Genomic DNA, 15,764 nt, shown 5'->3' on the forward strand with positions numbered 1-15,764 from the left:
TGGGTCCTATCTTCACTCCTGTCATCCTTTAGTTCTTCACATAATTGAAGAATGCCTTGGGATTTTCCTTTACCCTACTCACCAAGGCCTTCTCATGCCACCTTCTTGCTCTCCTCAGCCCCTTCTTAAGCTTTCTTGCTACCCTATATTCCTTAATAGACCCATCTGATCCTTGCTTCCCAAACCTCATGTATGCTGCCTTCTTCCAGCTGACAAGATTCTCCACCTCACTTGTCACCCATGGTTCCTTCACCCTACCATTCTTTATCTTCCTCACTGGGACAAATTTTTCCCTAACATCCTGCAAGAGATCCCTAAACATCGACCACATGTCCATAGTACATTTCCCTGCAAAAACATCATCCCAATTCACACCCGCAAGTTCTAGCCTTATAGTCTCATAATTTGCCCTTCCTCAATTAAAAATTTTCCTATCCTGTCTGATTCTATCCTTTACCATGATAATGGTAAAGGCCAGGGAGCAGTGGTCACTGTCCCCCAGATGCTCACCCACTGAGAGATCTGTGACCTGACCCGGTTCATTACCTAATACTAGATCTAGCATGGCATTCCCCCTAGTCGGCCTGTCAACATACTGTGACAGGAGTCCGTCCTGGCACACTTAACAAATTCTGCCCTGTCTGAACCATTGGAACTAATCAGGTGCCAATCAATATTAGGGAAGTTAAAGTCACCCAAGATAACAATCCTGTTATTTTTGCACCTTTCCATAATCTGCTCCTTGGTATCTCTGCTGCTAGCAGGGGGCCTATAGAATACTCCCAATAGAGTAACTGCTCCATTCCTGTTCCTGACTTCCACCCATACTGACTCAAAAGAGGATCCTGCTACATTACCCACCCTTTCTGTAGCTGTAATAGTATCACTGACCATGATGATATTTCAAATATTTATCTATCCCTACCTTAATTTTTTTTTTAATGATCAAGCATCCACCACCCTTGGAGGCGGAAAATTCATGATTCACTACGGTCTGAGAGAAGAATTTTCATATACAGTAGTTGAGTTTGAGATGACCAGCCCCTGATTTTGCAGCTATGTGCCCTTGTTTGTGGCTCTCCTTCTTGGTGAAAACAGCTCAACATCGACCCTGTTAGGCTCCTTTTAAGATTTTGTACTTGCGAATTATCATTATTCATTATTCTAATCCCCAAAAAGTACAAATCCAAACTGTCTGGCTCTTCTTCCATGACACAATCCTCTCAACCTAGATATTAGCTTGGTGAAGCTCCTTAAGGCTATTTCCAATATTACTCTATCTGTTTCTTGTTAAGGGAACCATAACTGTGCACAGATTTCCAGATGTGGCCTCACCAATACCGTAAAAAAACCTCTCTATTCTTAAACTCAAACCTTTTTGCAGTAGAGGCTAACCACCATTTGTCTGTCAGGCCTGCACAGGCAGGCACATTCCAGTCTCCATTCAACCAACAGGAGTTACCTGCCACTCATTTCCCACGCATCACCTGCAGCCTATTTAAACCCAGCACTCATTCACAGTCTTTGTTCACCCATTGAACCAACCGGCCTTAACCAATTGCTCCCAGACTTCATTTACCTTTTTGCCCATGATGTTTCATATCTGTTCTCTCTTGCTTTATGGCCCCTCGTGGCTTGTTATTTTTAGAGTCTATTATTAAAGTAATAGCTCATCCCTGAATCATCTGTGCTGCACTGCTTTTGGGCCAAGCCTTCTCTACATTTCCTGACAGGATGGGTGAACAAGCGATTGACCCAGCAGAGTTTGCTCACCTAAATGAAGATTAAATTGACATGAGCACATGATCCAGAAGCATCAGGAAACCATTGAACATCTGCTCTTCTCTCTCTTCCAACTCTCCATCTTGATACAGTGACCTCACCCCAGATGGTGGTTCCCTCTGAGCCCTGGATTCCAGCGCCCGAATGCTTCAATGGATCCCCAACCCAATGCCGCAATTTCCTGTCCCAGTGCGCCTTGCACTTCGAGTTCCACCCATATCTGCATTCTACAGACAGAACCAAGATTGCCTTCGTCATCTCTCTCTTGACTGGGTGAGCTCTGACCTGGGCCGCCGCTATTGAGACAATAAGACCACCATTTGCAATAAATATGAGGAAATCAGCGCTGAGGTGTGCTGATTTTCAACCATCCAGAATGTGGAAGGGAGGCAGCAGATTTGGATACTTCCTCTGTGTCAAGTCCCATGCTCAGTGCTGGATTACATCGTGAAATTTAGGACCATCGCGGCAAAGTGTGACTAGAATGCAAACGTTCTGCCGGTCCATTACCACCACAGCTTGTCAGAGTCCTTGAAAGGTGAGCCATCTACCTGGGAGATGCCCACCGACATCAAAAGCCTCATCACTCTGGCCCTCCAAATTGACAAGTTGACATTCAGATCACCAGTTCCAATGCCAGAACCATTTCAAGCTGCAGGACCTTCGTCAGCAATGCTTTCAAATCCCATGCAATTAGGGAGAGCTCCCCTAACCACCCCCCCCCCACTCCCACCTTGGGTGAACATTGGTGGAGAAACAACTTTGTGCTTACTGCAGAGCAGCCAATCACCCATGTATCAGATGCCTACTGCATCAGGGAAGCAGCTCCACCAGGTAGAGGCAGAGGGCTTTCAATCTGCTAAATTTACCACACACCGACTTCTCTCGTTTTGTGGCCCCTTGTGTCTTTCTGTTACTCTGCTTTTGGTTCAAGCCTTCTCTGTATTTCCTGACATTGTCTTCTTAGCTACCTGTTGGACCTGCCGGTCAGCATTTTTTATGATACACTTGCTTGAACAGCTCGATCCCTCACTCGCAGCCCCTCTCCATTTGCATAATAATCCGATTTTTGATTTCTCTTACCTTATATTTGTCCTTGCTGAACTCTGCCAGTTTTTGCCCAAATACTCAATAATTTATTATTCATTATTTATATAACTAATTAGGTGACGAATGCACAAGGCTTGGTCAGTTGGTTTGCAGATGACACAAAATTCAATCTTCAAATATTACTGGGATAACTCGGGGATTAAAGTCCCATAAATTATCACTCTATGCTGATGATTTACTTTTATATATTTCTAATCCTGAGAGATCCATTCCTGCTGTTTTAGAGTTATTAGCACAATTTGGTCTTTTCTCAGGTTATAAATTTAATCTTAGTAAGAGTGAACTTTTTCCGATTAATAAACATCTTCCCTTATATTATAAATTTCCATTTAAATTGATTAATAATTACTTTTCATATCTTGGGATTAAAATTACTTGTAAACATAAAGATTTATTTAAGACTAACTTTTTACCATTAATAGACCATATTACTCAACTTTCATCTAAATGGTTTCCCTTATATTTAACTTTGATTGGTCGTATTAATGCAGTTAAGATGTTTTTTTTGCCAAAATTTTTATATGTGTTTCAGGCATTACCAATCTTCGTTCCTAAATCTTTTTTTGATAAAGTTGACTCTAAAATTTCTTCATTTATTTGGCAGAATAAGAATCCGAGACTGGGTAAAATACATTTACAGAAAGCTAAGAGAGATGGAGGTTTAGCATTACCTAACTTTAGATTTTATTATTGGGCTATTAATATTCGACATATGAAATTTTGGTTACTTGACCGGGACATACTATCTATTCCTAAATGGGTAGCATTGGAATTACAATCTGTTCAGGGTTATACACTTGGTTCTATTTTAGGTTCCTCTCTTCCTTTTGATTCGAAACGTCTTAAGCAGGTCTCTAACCCGATAGTTAAATATGCTTTGCGCATTTGGTTTCAATTCAGAAAATTTTTTGATCTTAATCAATTCGGGTTAGCGATTCCTATTTTAGGTAACATATTTTTTCCTCCCTCTTTTACGGATCGCGCTTTTCAAACTTGGAAGACTAAGGGTATTTTACGGTTTTTGGATTTATTTTTAGATGGTTCCCTTATGTCTTTTGAACAATTATCTAATAAATATAACTTATCAAGAATACATTTTTTTAGATATTTACAAGTTAGAAATTTCCTAAGTACTATACTTTCTTCCTTTCCAATGCTTCCTCCTATATATATTTTAGATTCGATAATTAACCTTAATCCATGTCAGAAAGGTGCATCGGCTATGATTTATAATATTATTATGAAACTTAGGAAAGCTCCATTTGATAAGATTAGGGTAGATTGGGAACAGGAATTGGGGCTTACCATTTCTGTGGATGATTGGGGGCAGATTTTACAATTAGTTTATACTTCCTCTATTTGTGCTAAACATTCCCTAATTCAATTTAAAGTGGTTCATAGAGCACATATGTCCAAAGATAAGTTAGCGCGTTTTTACTCGCATATTAATCCTTTCTGTGATAGATGTTCGGGGCAGATAGCCTCTTTAACTCATATGTTTTGGTCTTGCCCTACTTTGGAAACTTTTTGGAGAGATATTTTCAATATTATTTCTAAGGTATTAAATATAGATATCTCTCCTCACCCTATTACTGCTATCTTTGGACTACCTAAAATTTCTAGTAATCTTTCCCCTTCAGCCCGTAGAATGATTGCATTTCTTACTTTAATGGCGAAAAGATGTATTTTACAACATTGGAAAGAGCTTAATGCTCCAACTACCTTTTTTTGGTTTTCTCAGACGATTTTATGTTTGAATTTGGAGAAAATTAGAAGTAACCTTTATGATTCTTCATTTAAATTTGAACAGATTTGGGGACCTTTTATTCGATATTTTCATTTAAAGTAATATTTACCCTTCTTGTTTTTTTTTCACTGTTTTTAATGGAGGTCGGGATTGAGGACGTGATTTTAAGTTTAACTCTGTTTGGTTTCAAGTTAGCCCATTGCTTGCCTTGCTTTTAGTTAGCTGCACGGTGGGTTTTTTTTGGGGGTTTTTTTTTTCTTTTTTTTCCATTAATATATGTAAAATTTAGTATACTATTATGTTATCTTGGTTTCTTATGCTTAAATTACATTGTTTGTAGTATTTTCTTTTTGGTATTGTTATCTTTTGGAATTTTATTATACTTTAACATTGTATTAATGTTTATATGGCTTACCTTTTTTGTATACTTACTCAATAAAAAGATTTAAAAAGAAAGATGACACAAAATTAGGATGTTTTAGTAATTGGGAACTTAGATTACATAGGGATCTTGATCTACTGGGGAGGTGGGCCAAGGAGTGGCAAATGCAGATAAGTGTGAGGAGAAACAATTTGGAAAATTGAGCTATCGAAGTGGCTCGGTCTTTGTCCCTTGGAAGAAAGGAGCAACCTCAGAGAAATCCTCATTGAGGGTGGAGAGAGTGAGAAATTTCAAGTTCCTTGGAGTCAATATCTCCGGGGATCTAACCTGGTCCCAGTGTATTGTTGCAGCTATAAAGAAGGCAAGACAGCTGCTGTATTTCATCAGGCGTTTGAGATTTGGTTTGTTACCTAAAGCACTTGAAAACTTGTACAGATGTACCTTGGAGATCATTCTGACTGACTGCATTACTGTCTGGTGGTGGGGTGGGGTAAGGGGACTGCACAAGATCGAAGTAAGATGCTGAGAGTTATACAATTAGACAGCTCCTCTATAATATCCAGACATCTTCAAAGAGCGGTGCCTCAGAAAAGGGGCTTCCATCATCAAGAATTCACACCTACCAGGACATGTCCTCTCCTCATTGTTACCATCAGGAAGGAGGTACAGAAGCCTGAAGGCACATGTTCAGCTATTCGGGAACAACCGCTTCCCCTCTGCCAACTAATTACTAAATGGACATTGAACTACTGTTTTTTAAATTTCTGATTTTGTACTATTTATTTTAATTTGACTATTTAATATATACATCTATACTTACTGTAATTTGTTTTTTTCTATATTTATCATGTATTGCATTGTACTGCTGCCACAAATTTAGCAAATTTCACGCTATATGCTGGTGATATTAAACCAGTTTCTAATTCTGAAAATTATGAGAGGCCTGCATAAGGTGGACAGTAATAGTCATTTTCCCCAGAGTAGGGAGCCTAACACTAGTGGGCACAGATTTAGGATGAGAGGGGAAAGGTTAAAGAGGACCCAGGGAGCAAACTTTTTCACACAGATTCCATGCACAAGGAAAGTGCCCCTTTTTATAGCCTTTAAGATCACTTCACAACTCAAATTCTTACCCCAGTATTTTCTCATGATAAAGTACCTGCACCTGCACAACAACCTCATCTCCCTTAGGCAAACATGTATTCATCATTACCTACTCTCAAGGCTGCAGCTGTGCACTCCTTTAAACTTCTTAACACAAACTCACTTCCAGACTAACACCATTTTGCCTCACTGACTTCCACTTTTATTTGAGCATTTACCAAAGGGGAATCGCATTTAACTCATTCCTTACACCCTGAAATCTTTTAAAAGCTAAAGGGGGTTAATGGCAAGATTTACAGTATCACAGTATCCCATTTCTTGAGCTGGAGCAGGTATAGACCTGTTCCATCAGTCAGTAACACCATGGCTAGCTCTGCACTTTGTCTGGTTTCTTCTCCAGATCCCCATGTGATCTTGGCTTTGAGTAACCTCATAGACCATCCACAGCACTCTGGGATAAGCTATTCCAAAGAACTACAACATAAGAAATATTACTTCATGATTACCTGCCATTCCCTCTCTGTTCATATTTGCTTTTAATAAGACAATGCCATTTTAAAAAATGTGGGGACTCCACCCAGTAATCAATCAGTGAGGCAATGCTGAAACATTCAATTAATTCAATTCAATTCTTCCCTGCTCAATGTATTCTTCTAAGAAATGCCCTATTCAGTTGCAGCATTAGATGAACTAATGAAATGCCTGATAAAATCCAGTTATTTTTCAATATCTTTTACTATTAATATGGAATGTGGTTACTATTCAGCAAGCCCAACCAGTTCAATTGACAATTTGGCCCTCTCCATACTTGCATAGTGTCAGCAGCTTGTTTAGAAACAGAGCCTGTTTTTCTTTATCACAATCTAGAGAAAATCTGCAGATTCTGGAAATCCGAGCAACACACACAAAATGCTGGAGGAACTCAGCAGGTCAGGCAGCATCTATGGAAAAGAGTACAGTCAACGTTTCAGACCGAGACGGTTTTGCAGGACTGAAGAAAAAAAGATGAGGAGTTAGCTTTAGAAGGTGGGAGGAGGGGAGGAAGAAACACAAGGTGATAGGTGAAACTGGGTGGGGTGAAGTAAGGAGCTGGGAAGTTGATTGGAGAGAGAGATACAGGGCTGGAGAAGTGGGAATCTAATAAGAGCGGACAGAAGGCCATGTAAGAAGGACAAAGGGGAATGAGCACCAGAGGGAGGTGATGGACAGGCAAGGAGATAAGATGACAGAGGCATTAATGGGAGTTTGAGATACTGATGTTTATGCCATAAGGTTGGAGGCTACCCAAACGGAATATAAGTTGTTGCTCCTCCAACCTGAGTGTGGCCTCATAATGACAGTAGAGAAGGCTATGGATGGACACGTTGGAATGGGAATAGGAAGTGGAATTAAAATGGGTGGCAGGTGCTTGGCGAAGCAGTCTCCCAATCTAAGCCGGGTCTCACCGATGTATAAGAAACCACACGGGGAACTCCATATACAATTGATTACCACAACAGACTCACTGGCAAGCTATCACCTCACCTAGAAGGTCTGTTTGGGGCCCTGAATGATAGCGAGGGAGGAGATGTAGGGGCAGGTGTAGCACTTGTTCCGCTTACAAGGATAAGTGCCAGGAGGGAGGTCAGTTCGGAGGGATGAATGGACGAAGGAGTCACACAGAGAGCGATCCCCGTGAAACGCCAAAAGTGGGTGGGGGAGGGAAAGATGTGCTTGGTGGTGGGATCCCGGTGGAAGGATATTGCCTGTATTGGGAATCTTGCCGTATGAGAATAGGTTGAGTGAACTTGGCCTTTTCTCCTTGGAGCGACGGAGGATGAGAGGCGACCTGATAGAGGTGTACAAGATGATGAGAGGCATTGATCGTGTGGATAGTCAGAGGCTTTTTCCCAGGGCTGAAATGGCTAACATGAGAGGGCACAGTTTTAAGGTGCTTGGAAGTAGGTACAGAGGAGATGTCAAGGGTAGGTTTTTTACACAGAGAGTGGTGAGTGTGTGGAATAGGCTGCCGGTGACTGTGGTGGAGGCGGATACAATGGGGTCTTTTAAGAGACTCCTCGATAGGTACATGGAGCTTAGAAAAATAGAGGGCTATGGGTAACCTCAGGTAATTTCTAAGGTAAGGACATGTTCAGCACAGTTTTGTGGGTTGAAGGGCCTGTATCGTGCTGTAGGTTTTCTATGTTTCTATGGAACTTACAGGTTAAATGCTTTAAATACATAACCATCATGGTCATGCACAATTTGTATGCAGTAAGGTCTCATGAATAGTAAAGGAATACAGGGTTTTAGCAGGTTACAAATGCTCAATGTATGTGTGGTCTGTACATATGAACAAGCATTTGGGAGACCAGTGGGATGTATTTTCTGGCTACTGAGTGTCTGCAGGGTCTTTTGCCATGGAAACTCAATTTCATGCAGTATCAATATTCATTTAACTACATGTTGCTGTTGGTTTCCTTATGTTTTTATTTAAATATATCAACTGGCAGCCCCATTTCCAACTTGCAAACTGTTGGACTTCACCTGTACGTCCCTGGGAAAGACGTGTAATAACTAGGCGATCTATTTAAAAATTTGAAAGCAGGCTGAATATTAGTCAAGACAGAGAATAATTTCCTTCATCTTCAAATCTTTAATGTCCACCTTTGCGGATGAACATAACATTAATTATGTCCAAAACGTGGGACCTCTAACAGTATAAATCTTCCTGACTGTTCCATTGACAATTCCAACCTACGTTTCCAAAAGATAATGAAATTAATTTATATTTTTTACTGAATGGTGGCTAGCAAGATATTGAGAACTGATACTTTGAAAATGCTTTTTCCAAGAATGCTGGTAATGTATTTTGTTTCGTGTACTTTCAACAGGGCAATCGCAAAGCACTTTCCTTTGGAAATCAGAAATTCAACTTGCATGAAATTGGAAAGGAATTTGAGCCAAAAGCCCACAAGCCCACAGCAGGATCTATTGATCTTTGTTTAATCACAGACACACCAATAAGCAAAGTGATTGAACATCTTAAGGTTGGGCAAATGCTTTTTAATCTATGCTTCAAAGGAAACCACTTCTATGAATAGAGAATCTAATGAAATGCCCGGGATGTAGTTTAAAAGTTTAACTAGTTACAGGAACAGTTGTTTAAAAGTGTTTACCGTTAGACCTCAAGTTGGAGCTGCAGTTCGAGATGGAGCTGTTCACTCCCATGGAATGGTTATGAAATGTTTGACTCTACCAATGAAATTTGAAAATTTGCCTAATATTCCTTATATGAAATCTTGCTTTGAGAAGCCTGATTTAAACTAAATATGCTATTTTATACATAAGTGCAATGTTCCAATAGACACTGGACAGTGTCTGCCGTCCATTACTTTCAGTTTGGATGTTGCATAAAATTGCAAGAAGAGTTATTTGGTGACCAGCTTTCATAATAAACATTATTCATTGTTTGCTATGATCTACCTGTAGCATTTCTGAAAATAACAATGGCTTCTTCATATTTTTGATATAGGTTTGTGGAGTTAACATTGAGGAAGGACCTGTTGAGCGAACTGGAGCAGTGGGTCCAATTACTTCAATCTACTTCAGAGATCCAGACAATAATTTAGTTGAAGTTTCCAATTACCATTCTGACCAATAGTAATCACAACAGCAAATATTGTTCAAATCTGCCCAAGAAAGAAACCAACAAGATCTATTACTGTATATATATATAACTACAGGGACACAACTCCATAATCAATGTGCAATGCGGTAGCTGAATCAAGGAAGTTCAATTTTGAGACAATATGCATTTTGATCTACCAATAAGGTGACAGAATATCAATCTTTGACAGATCAATCTTTTTAAGTGTTTTTATACTTACTGGACTACAAATATTTTCTGATCATTCCACGTGAAAAATGATCGGAAAAGATTAATTTGTGAAACGTCAACACTCTGAAGATTCATAAATGTTTACTATTAATTTCCAGTCTGTATTTAAATAATTCTCTGTACTGTCAATATTATTTGAATAAACACTTCTGACCAGCACAAAAGGTATTCTGGTCTACCAATAAGGTGATAGAAGGAGGATAATATCAATCTTTGGCTGATTAATCTTTTAAAATGTTTTTTAAACTTAATGGATAACAAATATTTTGTGATTATTGTAAATGAAAAATGACCGGAAAAGAGTAATATACAAAACATCACACCCTGAAGATTCATAAATGATTACTATTAATTTTAATTTAAGAATTCAATGAACTATCAATAATAAATCAATAAATACTCCTAAGCAGCACAAAAGTTAATGCACAAGCTCCTTATTTCTAATATATAACACAGTTCAGGTTGATAAGAAGGAAATATTCCCTCAGGATGATTGCTTTGGCAAATTGAGATGATCACAGGATTGTTAAACAGGGTAATCTCTGTATGGAAAGCCATTTAGTTCACTGGGTCTTATACAGAAGAAGAGCAACCAGTAAGCTCATGGACCTAAAGGTTTGTCAGCTGAGGAAAAGAAAATCAAATACTTTTGTAACTGAATCCAAAAGCAAACAAATCGAATTCTCATTCAGTAGACTGTGGGACGATGTTTCTTCTGGTTAGAAACATAGAAACCCTACACATGTCCCTACCTTAGCAATTACTAGGCCTACCCATAGCCCTCTATTTTTCTAAGCTCCATGTACCTATCAAAAAGTCTCTTAAAAGACCCTATTGTATCTACCTCCACCACCGTTGCCGGCAGCCCATTCCACACACTCACCAATCTCTACGTAAAAAAACTTACCCTTGACATCTCCTCTGTACCTACTCCCCAGCACCTTAAACCTGTGTCCTCTTGTGGCAACCATTTCAGCCCTGGGAAAAAGCCTCTGACTATCCACACGATCAATGCCTCTCATCATCTTAGACACCTCTATCAGGTTGCTTCTCATCCTCCGTCGCTCCAAGGAGAAAAGGCCGAGTTCACTCAAACTGTTTTCATAAGATATGCTCCTCAATCCAGACAGCATCCTTGTAAATCTCCTCTGCACCCTTTCTATGGCTTCCACATCCTTCCTGTAGTGAGGCGACCAGAACTGAGCACAGTATTCCAAGTGGGGTCTGACCAGGGTCCTATATAGCTGTAACATTACCTCGCGGCTCCTAAATTCAATTGAACGATTAATGAAGGCCAATACACGGTATGCCTTCTTAACCACAGAGTCAACCTGCACAGCTGCTTTGAGCGTCCTATGGACTCAGACCCCAAGATCCCTCTATCCTCCACACTGCCAAGAGTCTTACCATTAATACTATAGTCTGCCATCATATTTGACCTACCAAAATGAACGACTTCACCCTTACCTGGGTTGAACTCCATCTGCCACTTCTCAGCCCAGTTTTGCATCCTATCAATGTCTCTCTGCAATCTTTGACAATCCTCTACACTATCTACAACGCTACCAACCTTTGTGTCATCAGCAAATTTACTAACCCATCCCTCCACTTCCTCATCCAGGTCACTTATAAAAATCATGAAGAGTAAGGGTCCCAGAATAGATCCCTGAGGCACACCACTGGTCACAGACCTCCATGCAGAATATGACCCATCTACAACCACTCTTTGCCTTCTGCGGGCAAGCCAGTTCTAGATCCACAAAGCAATGTCCCCTTGGATCCCATGCCTCCTTACCTTCTCAATAAGCCTTGCATGGGGTACCTTATCAAATGCCTTGCCGAAATCCATATACGCTACATCTACTGCTCTTCCTTCATCAATGTGTTCTCTAGCTAGAGAGTTTCATTGGCCAATCGGGCTGTAATGGATCTGGGAAGGCTCTACACTCTTTGGATGAACTGTTCAGATTCAGCATCAGCCTCACTTGGACTAGGGGAACAGGTAAGAGACTAGAAATGCTTTAATTTGAACAAAGTTAAGATTGTGACTGTATGTTACTGATATATCAGCTTGCTCTCTTATATATGTTTGCTATCTTTTATGCGCTTGATGTGCCTTGTACAGTGTATGAGTGTTAGTACTGTGTTCTGCACTTAGGCTCTGGAGTAATGTGTTTCATTTAGCTGTATTCATGGGTATTCCGCAGGAGTTTCCACTGGACCCATCTGGATTGTCCTGGGCCACTGGGTGCCAGCTGTAGTGGGGTGGGGGGTGGGGTTCCTGTCAGACCTATACAGGCAGACTCCCTCCAGTCTCCGTCCAGCTAACAGGAGTCACCTACCACTCATGTTCAACTCACTGCCTGCAGCCTATTTAAACTCAGCTCGCTTCCACAGTCATTGTTCACCCATCAAACCAGCCAGACTCAATTGGTTGCTCTTAGCCTTCATTTTCCTTGTTCCTGTAGTGTTTAATATGTTTTCTCTCTCATTTTACGGCCTCTTGTGCCTTGTTATTTTTGCATTTTATTATTAACAGTATCATTCATCATTGATTCGTCTCCGTGGCTCTGCTTTTGGGTCAAGCCTCATCCCTGACATTGCCTTGTTAACTACCTGTTAGACCTGCCTATTAGTTTTTTTTTATGATTTGTTCACTTGAACACCTAGATCCCTCAATCGCAATCCCTCTTCATTTAGATAATCATCCAATTTTGATTTCTCCAACCTCACACTTGTCCTCGCTAAACTCTGCCAGTTCTTGCCAAAATGATCAATACTTTATCATTCATTGTTTGTATAATTGACTTGTTTGCAAACACATGAGGCTTGGCCAGGAAGTTTGCAGATGATATCAAATTAGGATGTGTTGTTAATTTGGAATTTATTATAGATTACAGGGGAATCTTAATCAATTGGGCAAGTGGCCAAGGAGTGGCAAACGGATTTCAATGCAGGTAAGTGTCAGGTGATGCAATTTGGAAACTCAAAACTATCGCACAACCTATACTATTATTAGTATAAGTCCAAGGGAGTGTCATGGAACAGAGGAACATAGGAGTGCAAGTACAACACCATTGAAAGCATCATCACAAGTAGACAGGATGGTGAAAAAGGTGGTTAGCACACTGGCCTTCATCAGTCAGGGTTCTGAGCAAAGGAACTCGAACTTTATGTTCCAATTGGTGTGGCTGCACCTGAACTGCTGTCTACAGTTTTGGTCACCTTGTTAGAAAGATTTAGTTCAATTGGAAAGAATGTAGAAAATATTTACAACAACATTGCAAGGACTAGGGAGGCTGAGTTATAGGGAGAGGCTGGTTTGATCTTTGTTCCTTGGAACATGAGGAGCAATCTTATAGAAACATCTACAAGAGGCCTAGATAAGTTGAATAGTAATAATCATTTTCTCCAGGGTAGGGGAATCCAGAACTAGGAATCACAGATTTAGGGTGAGAGGGAAAAGATTTAAAAGAGACCTGGGGGTCAAATTTTTCACATTGATCCCTCAGCCTGAAAAGATGTTTCCCTTACATAAAATGAAGAGCCCCTTCTTATACTCTTCAAGGTCTCTTCAAAACTCAAATATAATCCTTATCCCAGTGCTTTCTCATGGTAAAGCAACATTTGGTACCTGCACCTACCAAATGACCTCACCTTCCTTAGATAAGCATGTATTCTACATTATCTATTCTCAAGGCTGTAGATTTGCACTCCTTTAACTTTCTTAAAGCAACCTCACTTCCAGATTAGCACAATTTTGTCTTTATGACTTACATTTCATTTTAGCATATATCAAAGACAAATCTTGTTCAACTCATTCCTTACACCCTGAAATCTTTTAAAAGCTAAAGGTGGATAACTGCAAGATTTGGTTCCATATCCCATTTCTTTGGCTGGAGCAGATATAGACCACACTGCAACCTGTTCCATCAGTCAGTGACATCGTGTCTGGCTCTGCACTTTCTCTGGTTTCTTCTCCAGTCTCCTATACAGAAATCCCCAAAGTGTGCAAATGATCTTGGCTTTAATATACTCACGGACCATCCACAGCACTCTGGGATAAACTATTCCAAAGAACTACAACTTAAGAAATATTACTTCATAATTTACCTGCTATTCCCTCTCTATTCATATTTGCTTTTAATAAGATAATGCCATTTTAAAAAATGTGGGGACCCTGGCCCTGTTACTCCCCATCATGTAATCACTTCCACCCAGTAATCAATCCAGTGAGGCAATGTTCGAAAACATTCAATTCAATCAATTCAATTCTTCCCTGCTCAATGCATTCTTCTAAGGAATGCCCATATTCAGTTGCAACATTAGATGAATTAATGAAATGCCTGATAAAATCCAGTTATTTTTCAACACTTTTTACTATTAATATGGAATGTACAGTTACTATTCAGCAAGCCCAACTATTTTCCCTTAAACAAGTTGGCACTTGCCATCCTTGTACAGTATCCATTGCTTGTTTTAAAATACATCCAATTTTTCTTTATTCTCATATTCTGGGAGTTTCGAATAACCTGTCCATCACAGAAGACATGACACATTGATTTTAATTCATTACCTACAACTTACTTATGGTAAAGGAATACAGGTTCTACCAGGTTTCAAATGCTCAATATATGTCTGGTCTGTACATATGAACAAGCATTTGTGAGACCTCTGGGATGGATTACTGGCTTCTGAGTGTCTGCAGGGTCTTTTGCCATGGAAACTTAGTTTCATGCAGTATCAATACTTATTTAACTACATGTTGCTCTTGATTTTCTTATGTTTTTATTTAAATATATTATCTGGCAGCCACATTTCCACTTGCAAGCTGTTGGATTTAACCTGTATATCCCTGGGAAGGACCTGTAATGACTAGATCATCAAAAAAGGAAAGCGGCCTTTTTTGCGGCTAGAGCATGAGTGGGCCAGTGAAGGAGTGGAGCTTTGAGGCTTTGACTCGAGAGATTCTGGCAGTTTTGGCAGTTGGTCTGTGCAATCAAGTCAATCAAGATTTGAATAGATCAGCAGAACGCCGTTGATTAGACAATCAAGATTTGAATAGCTCAGACTCAGCAGAAAGCAGCTGATTGGGCAGTCGAGGTCAGGTGACCAAACATTTTGAAAAGCTCAAACAGATAAATAGAGGGATAGCTCAAGCGAAGCGGCCAGTGCGTGAGTGGGCCAGTGAAGGAGTGGAGCTTTGAGGCTTTGACTCAAGAGGCTTCGACAAGAAGAGGCAGAGGACAAGCTAGCTTGCAGTTAGTTTTTACAATGTCTCCTGAGACGGTGATGTGCCTCTCATGTGAGATGTGGTTGTCTTGGGGGAACTCCCCTCTCCCGCAGAGTCACATCTGCCAGAAGTGCATACGGCTGGGCGATCTGGAAGACCGTGTAAGGAATCTGGAGCAGCAGCTGGATGACCTTTGACTCATAAGGGAGAATGGGGCAGTCATAGATGAGAGTTACAGGGAGGTAGTCACACCTAGGCTGTCGGAAGCAGGTCGTTGGGTGACAGTCAGAGGGGGGAAAACGAAGGTGAGCAGACGGGTAGTGCAGAGCACCCCTGTAGCCATTTCCCTGAATAATAAGTTAACCATCCTGGATACTGTTGGCGGGGATGACCAACCAGGTGTGAGCCACGGTGGCAGGGCCTCGGGCACTGAGTCTGACCCTGTGGTGCAGAAGGATGGGATGGAGAAGAGGAGAGCTGTTGTCATTGGAGACTCTATAGTCAGGGGAGCAGACAGGAGATTTTA

The 15,764-nt window shown here is 40.4% G+C and overlaps 1 protein-coding gene across 1 annotated transcript in view; it reads left to right on the forward strand.

Moving 5' to 3' along the window:
* The window catches only part of glod5 (glyoxalase domain containing 5), a 37,383-nt gene that overhangs the window by 16,707 nt on the left and 4,912 nt on the right, over positions 1-15,764 (forward strand). The window contains exons 3-5 of the mRNA XM_063061390.1: positions 8,999-9,154; positions 9,640-12,007; positions 12,899-12,962. Of these exons, the coding sequence (XP_062917460.1) occupies positions 8,999-9,154; positions 9,640-9,768 (285 nt within the window). The 3' untranslated portion in view covers positions 9,769-12,007; positions 12,899-12,962. The remainder of the gene's footprint in view (positions 1-8,998; positions 9,155-9,639; positions 12,008-12,898; positions 12,963-15,764) is intronic.

The sequence above is a fragment of the Mobula hypostoma genome, chromosome 10 (assembly GCF_963921235.1).
Source record: "Mobula hypostoma chromosome 10, sMobHyp1.1, whole genome shotgun sequence".
In the NCBI taxonomy this organism is placed as follows: Eukaryota; Metazoa; Chordata; class Chondrichthyes; order Myliobatiformes; family Myliobatidae; genus Mobula; species Mobula hypostoma.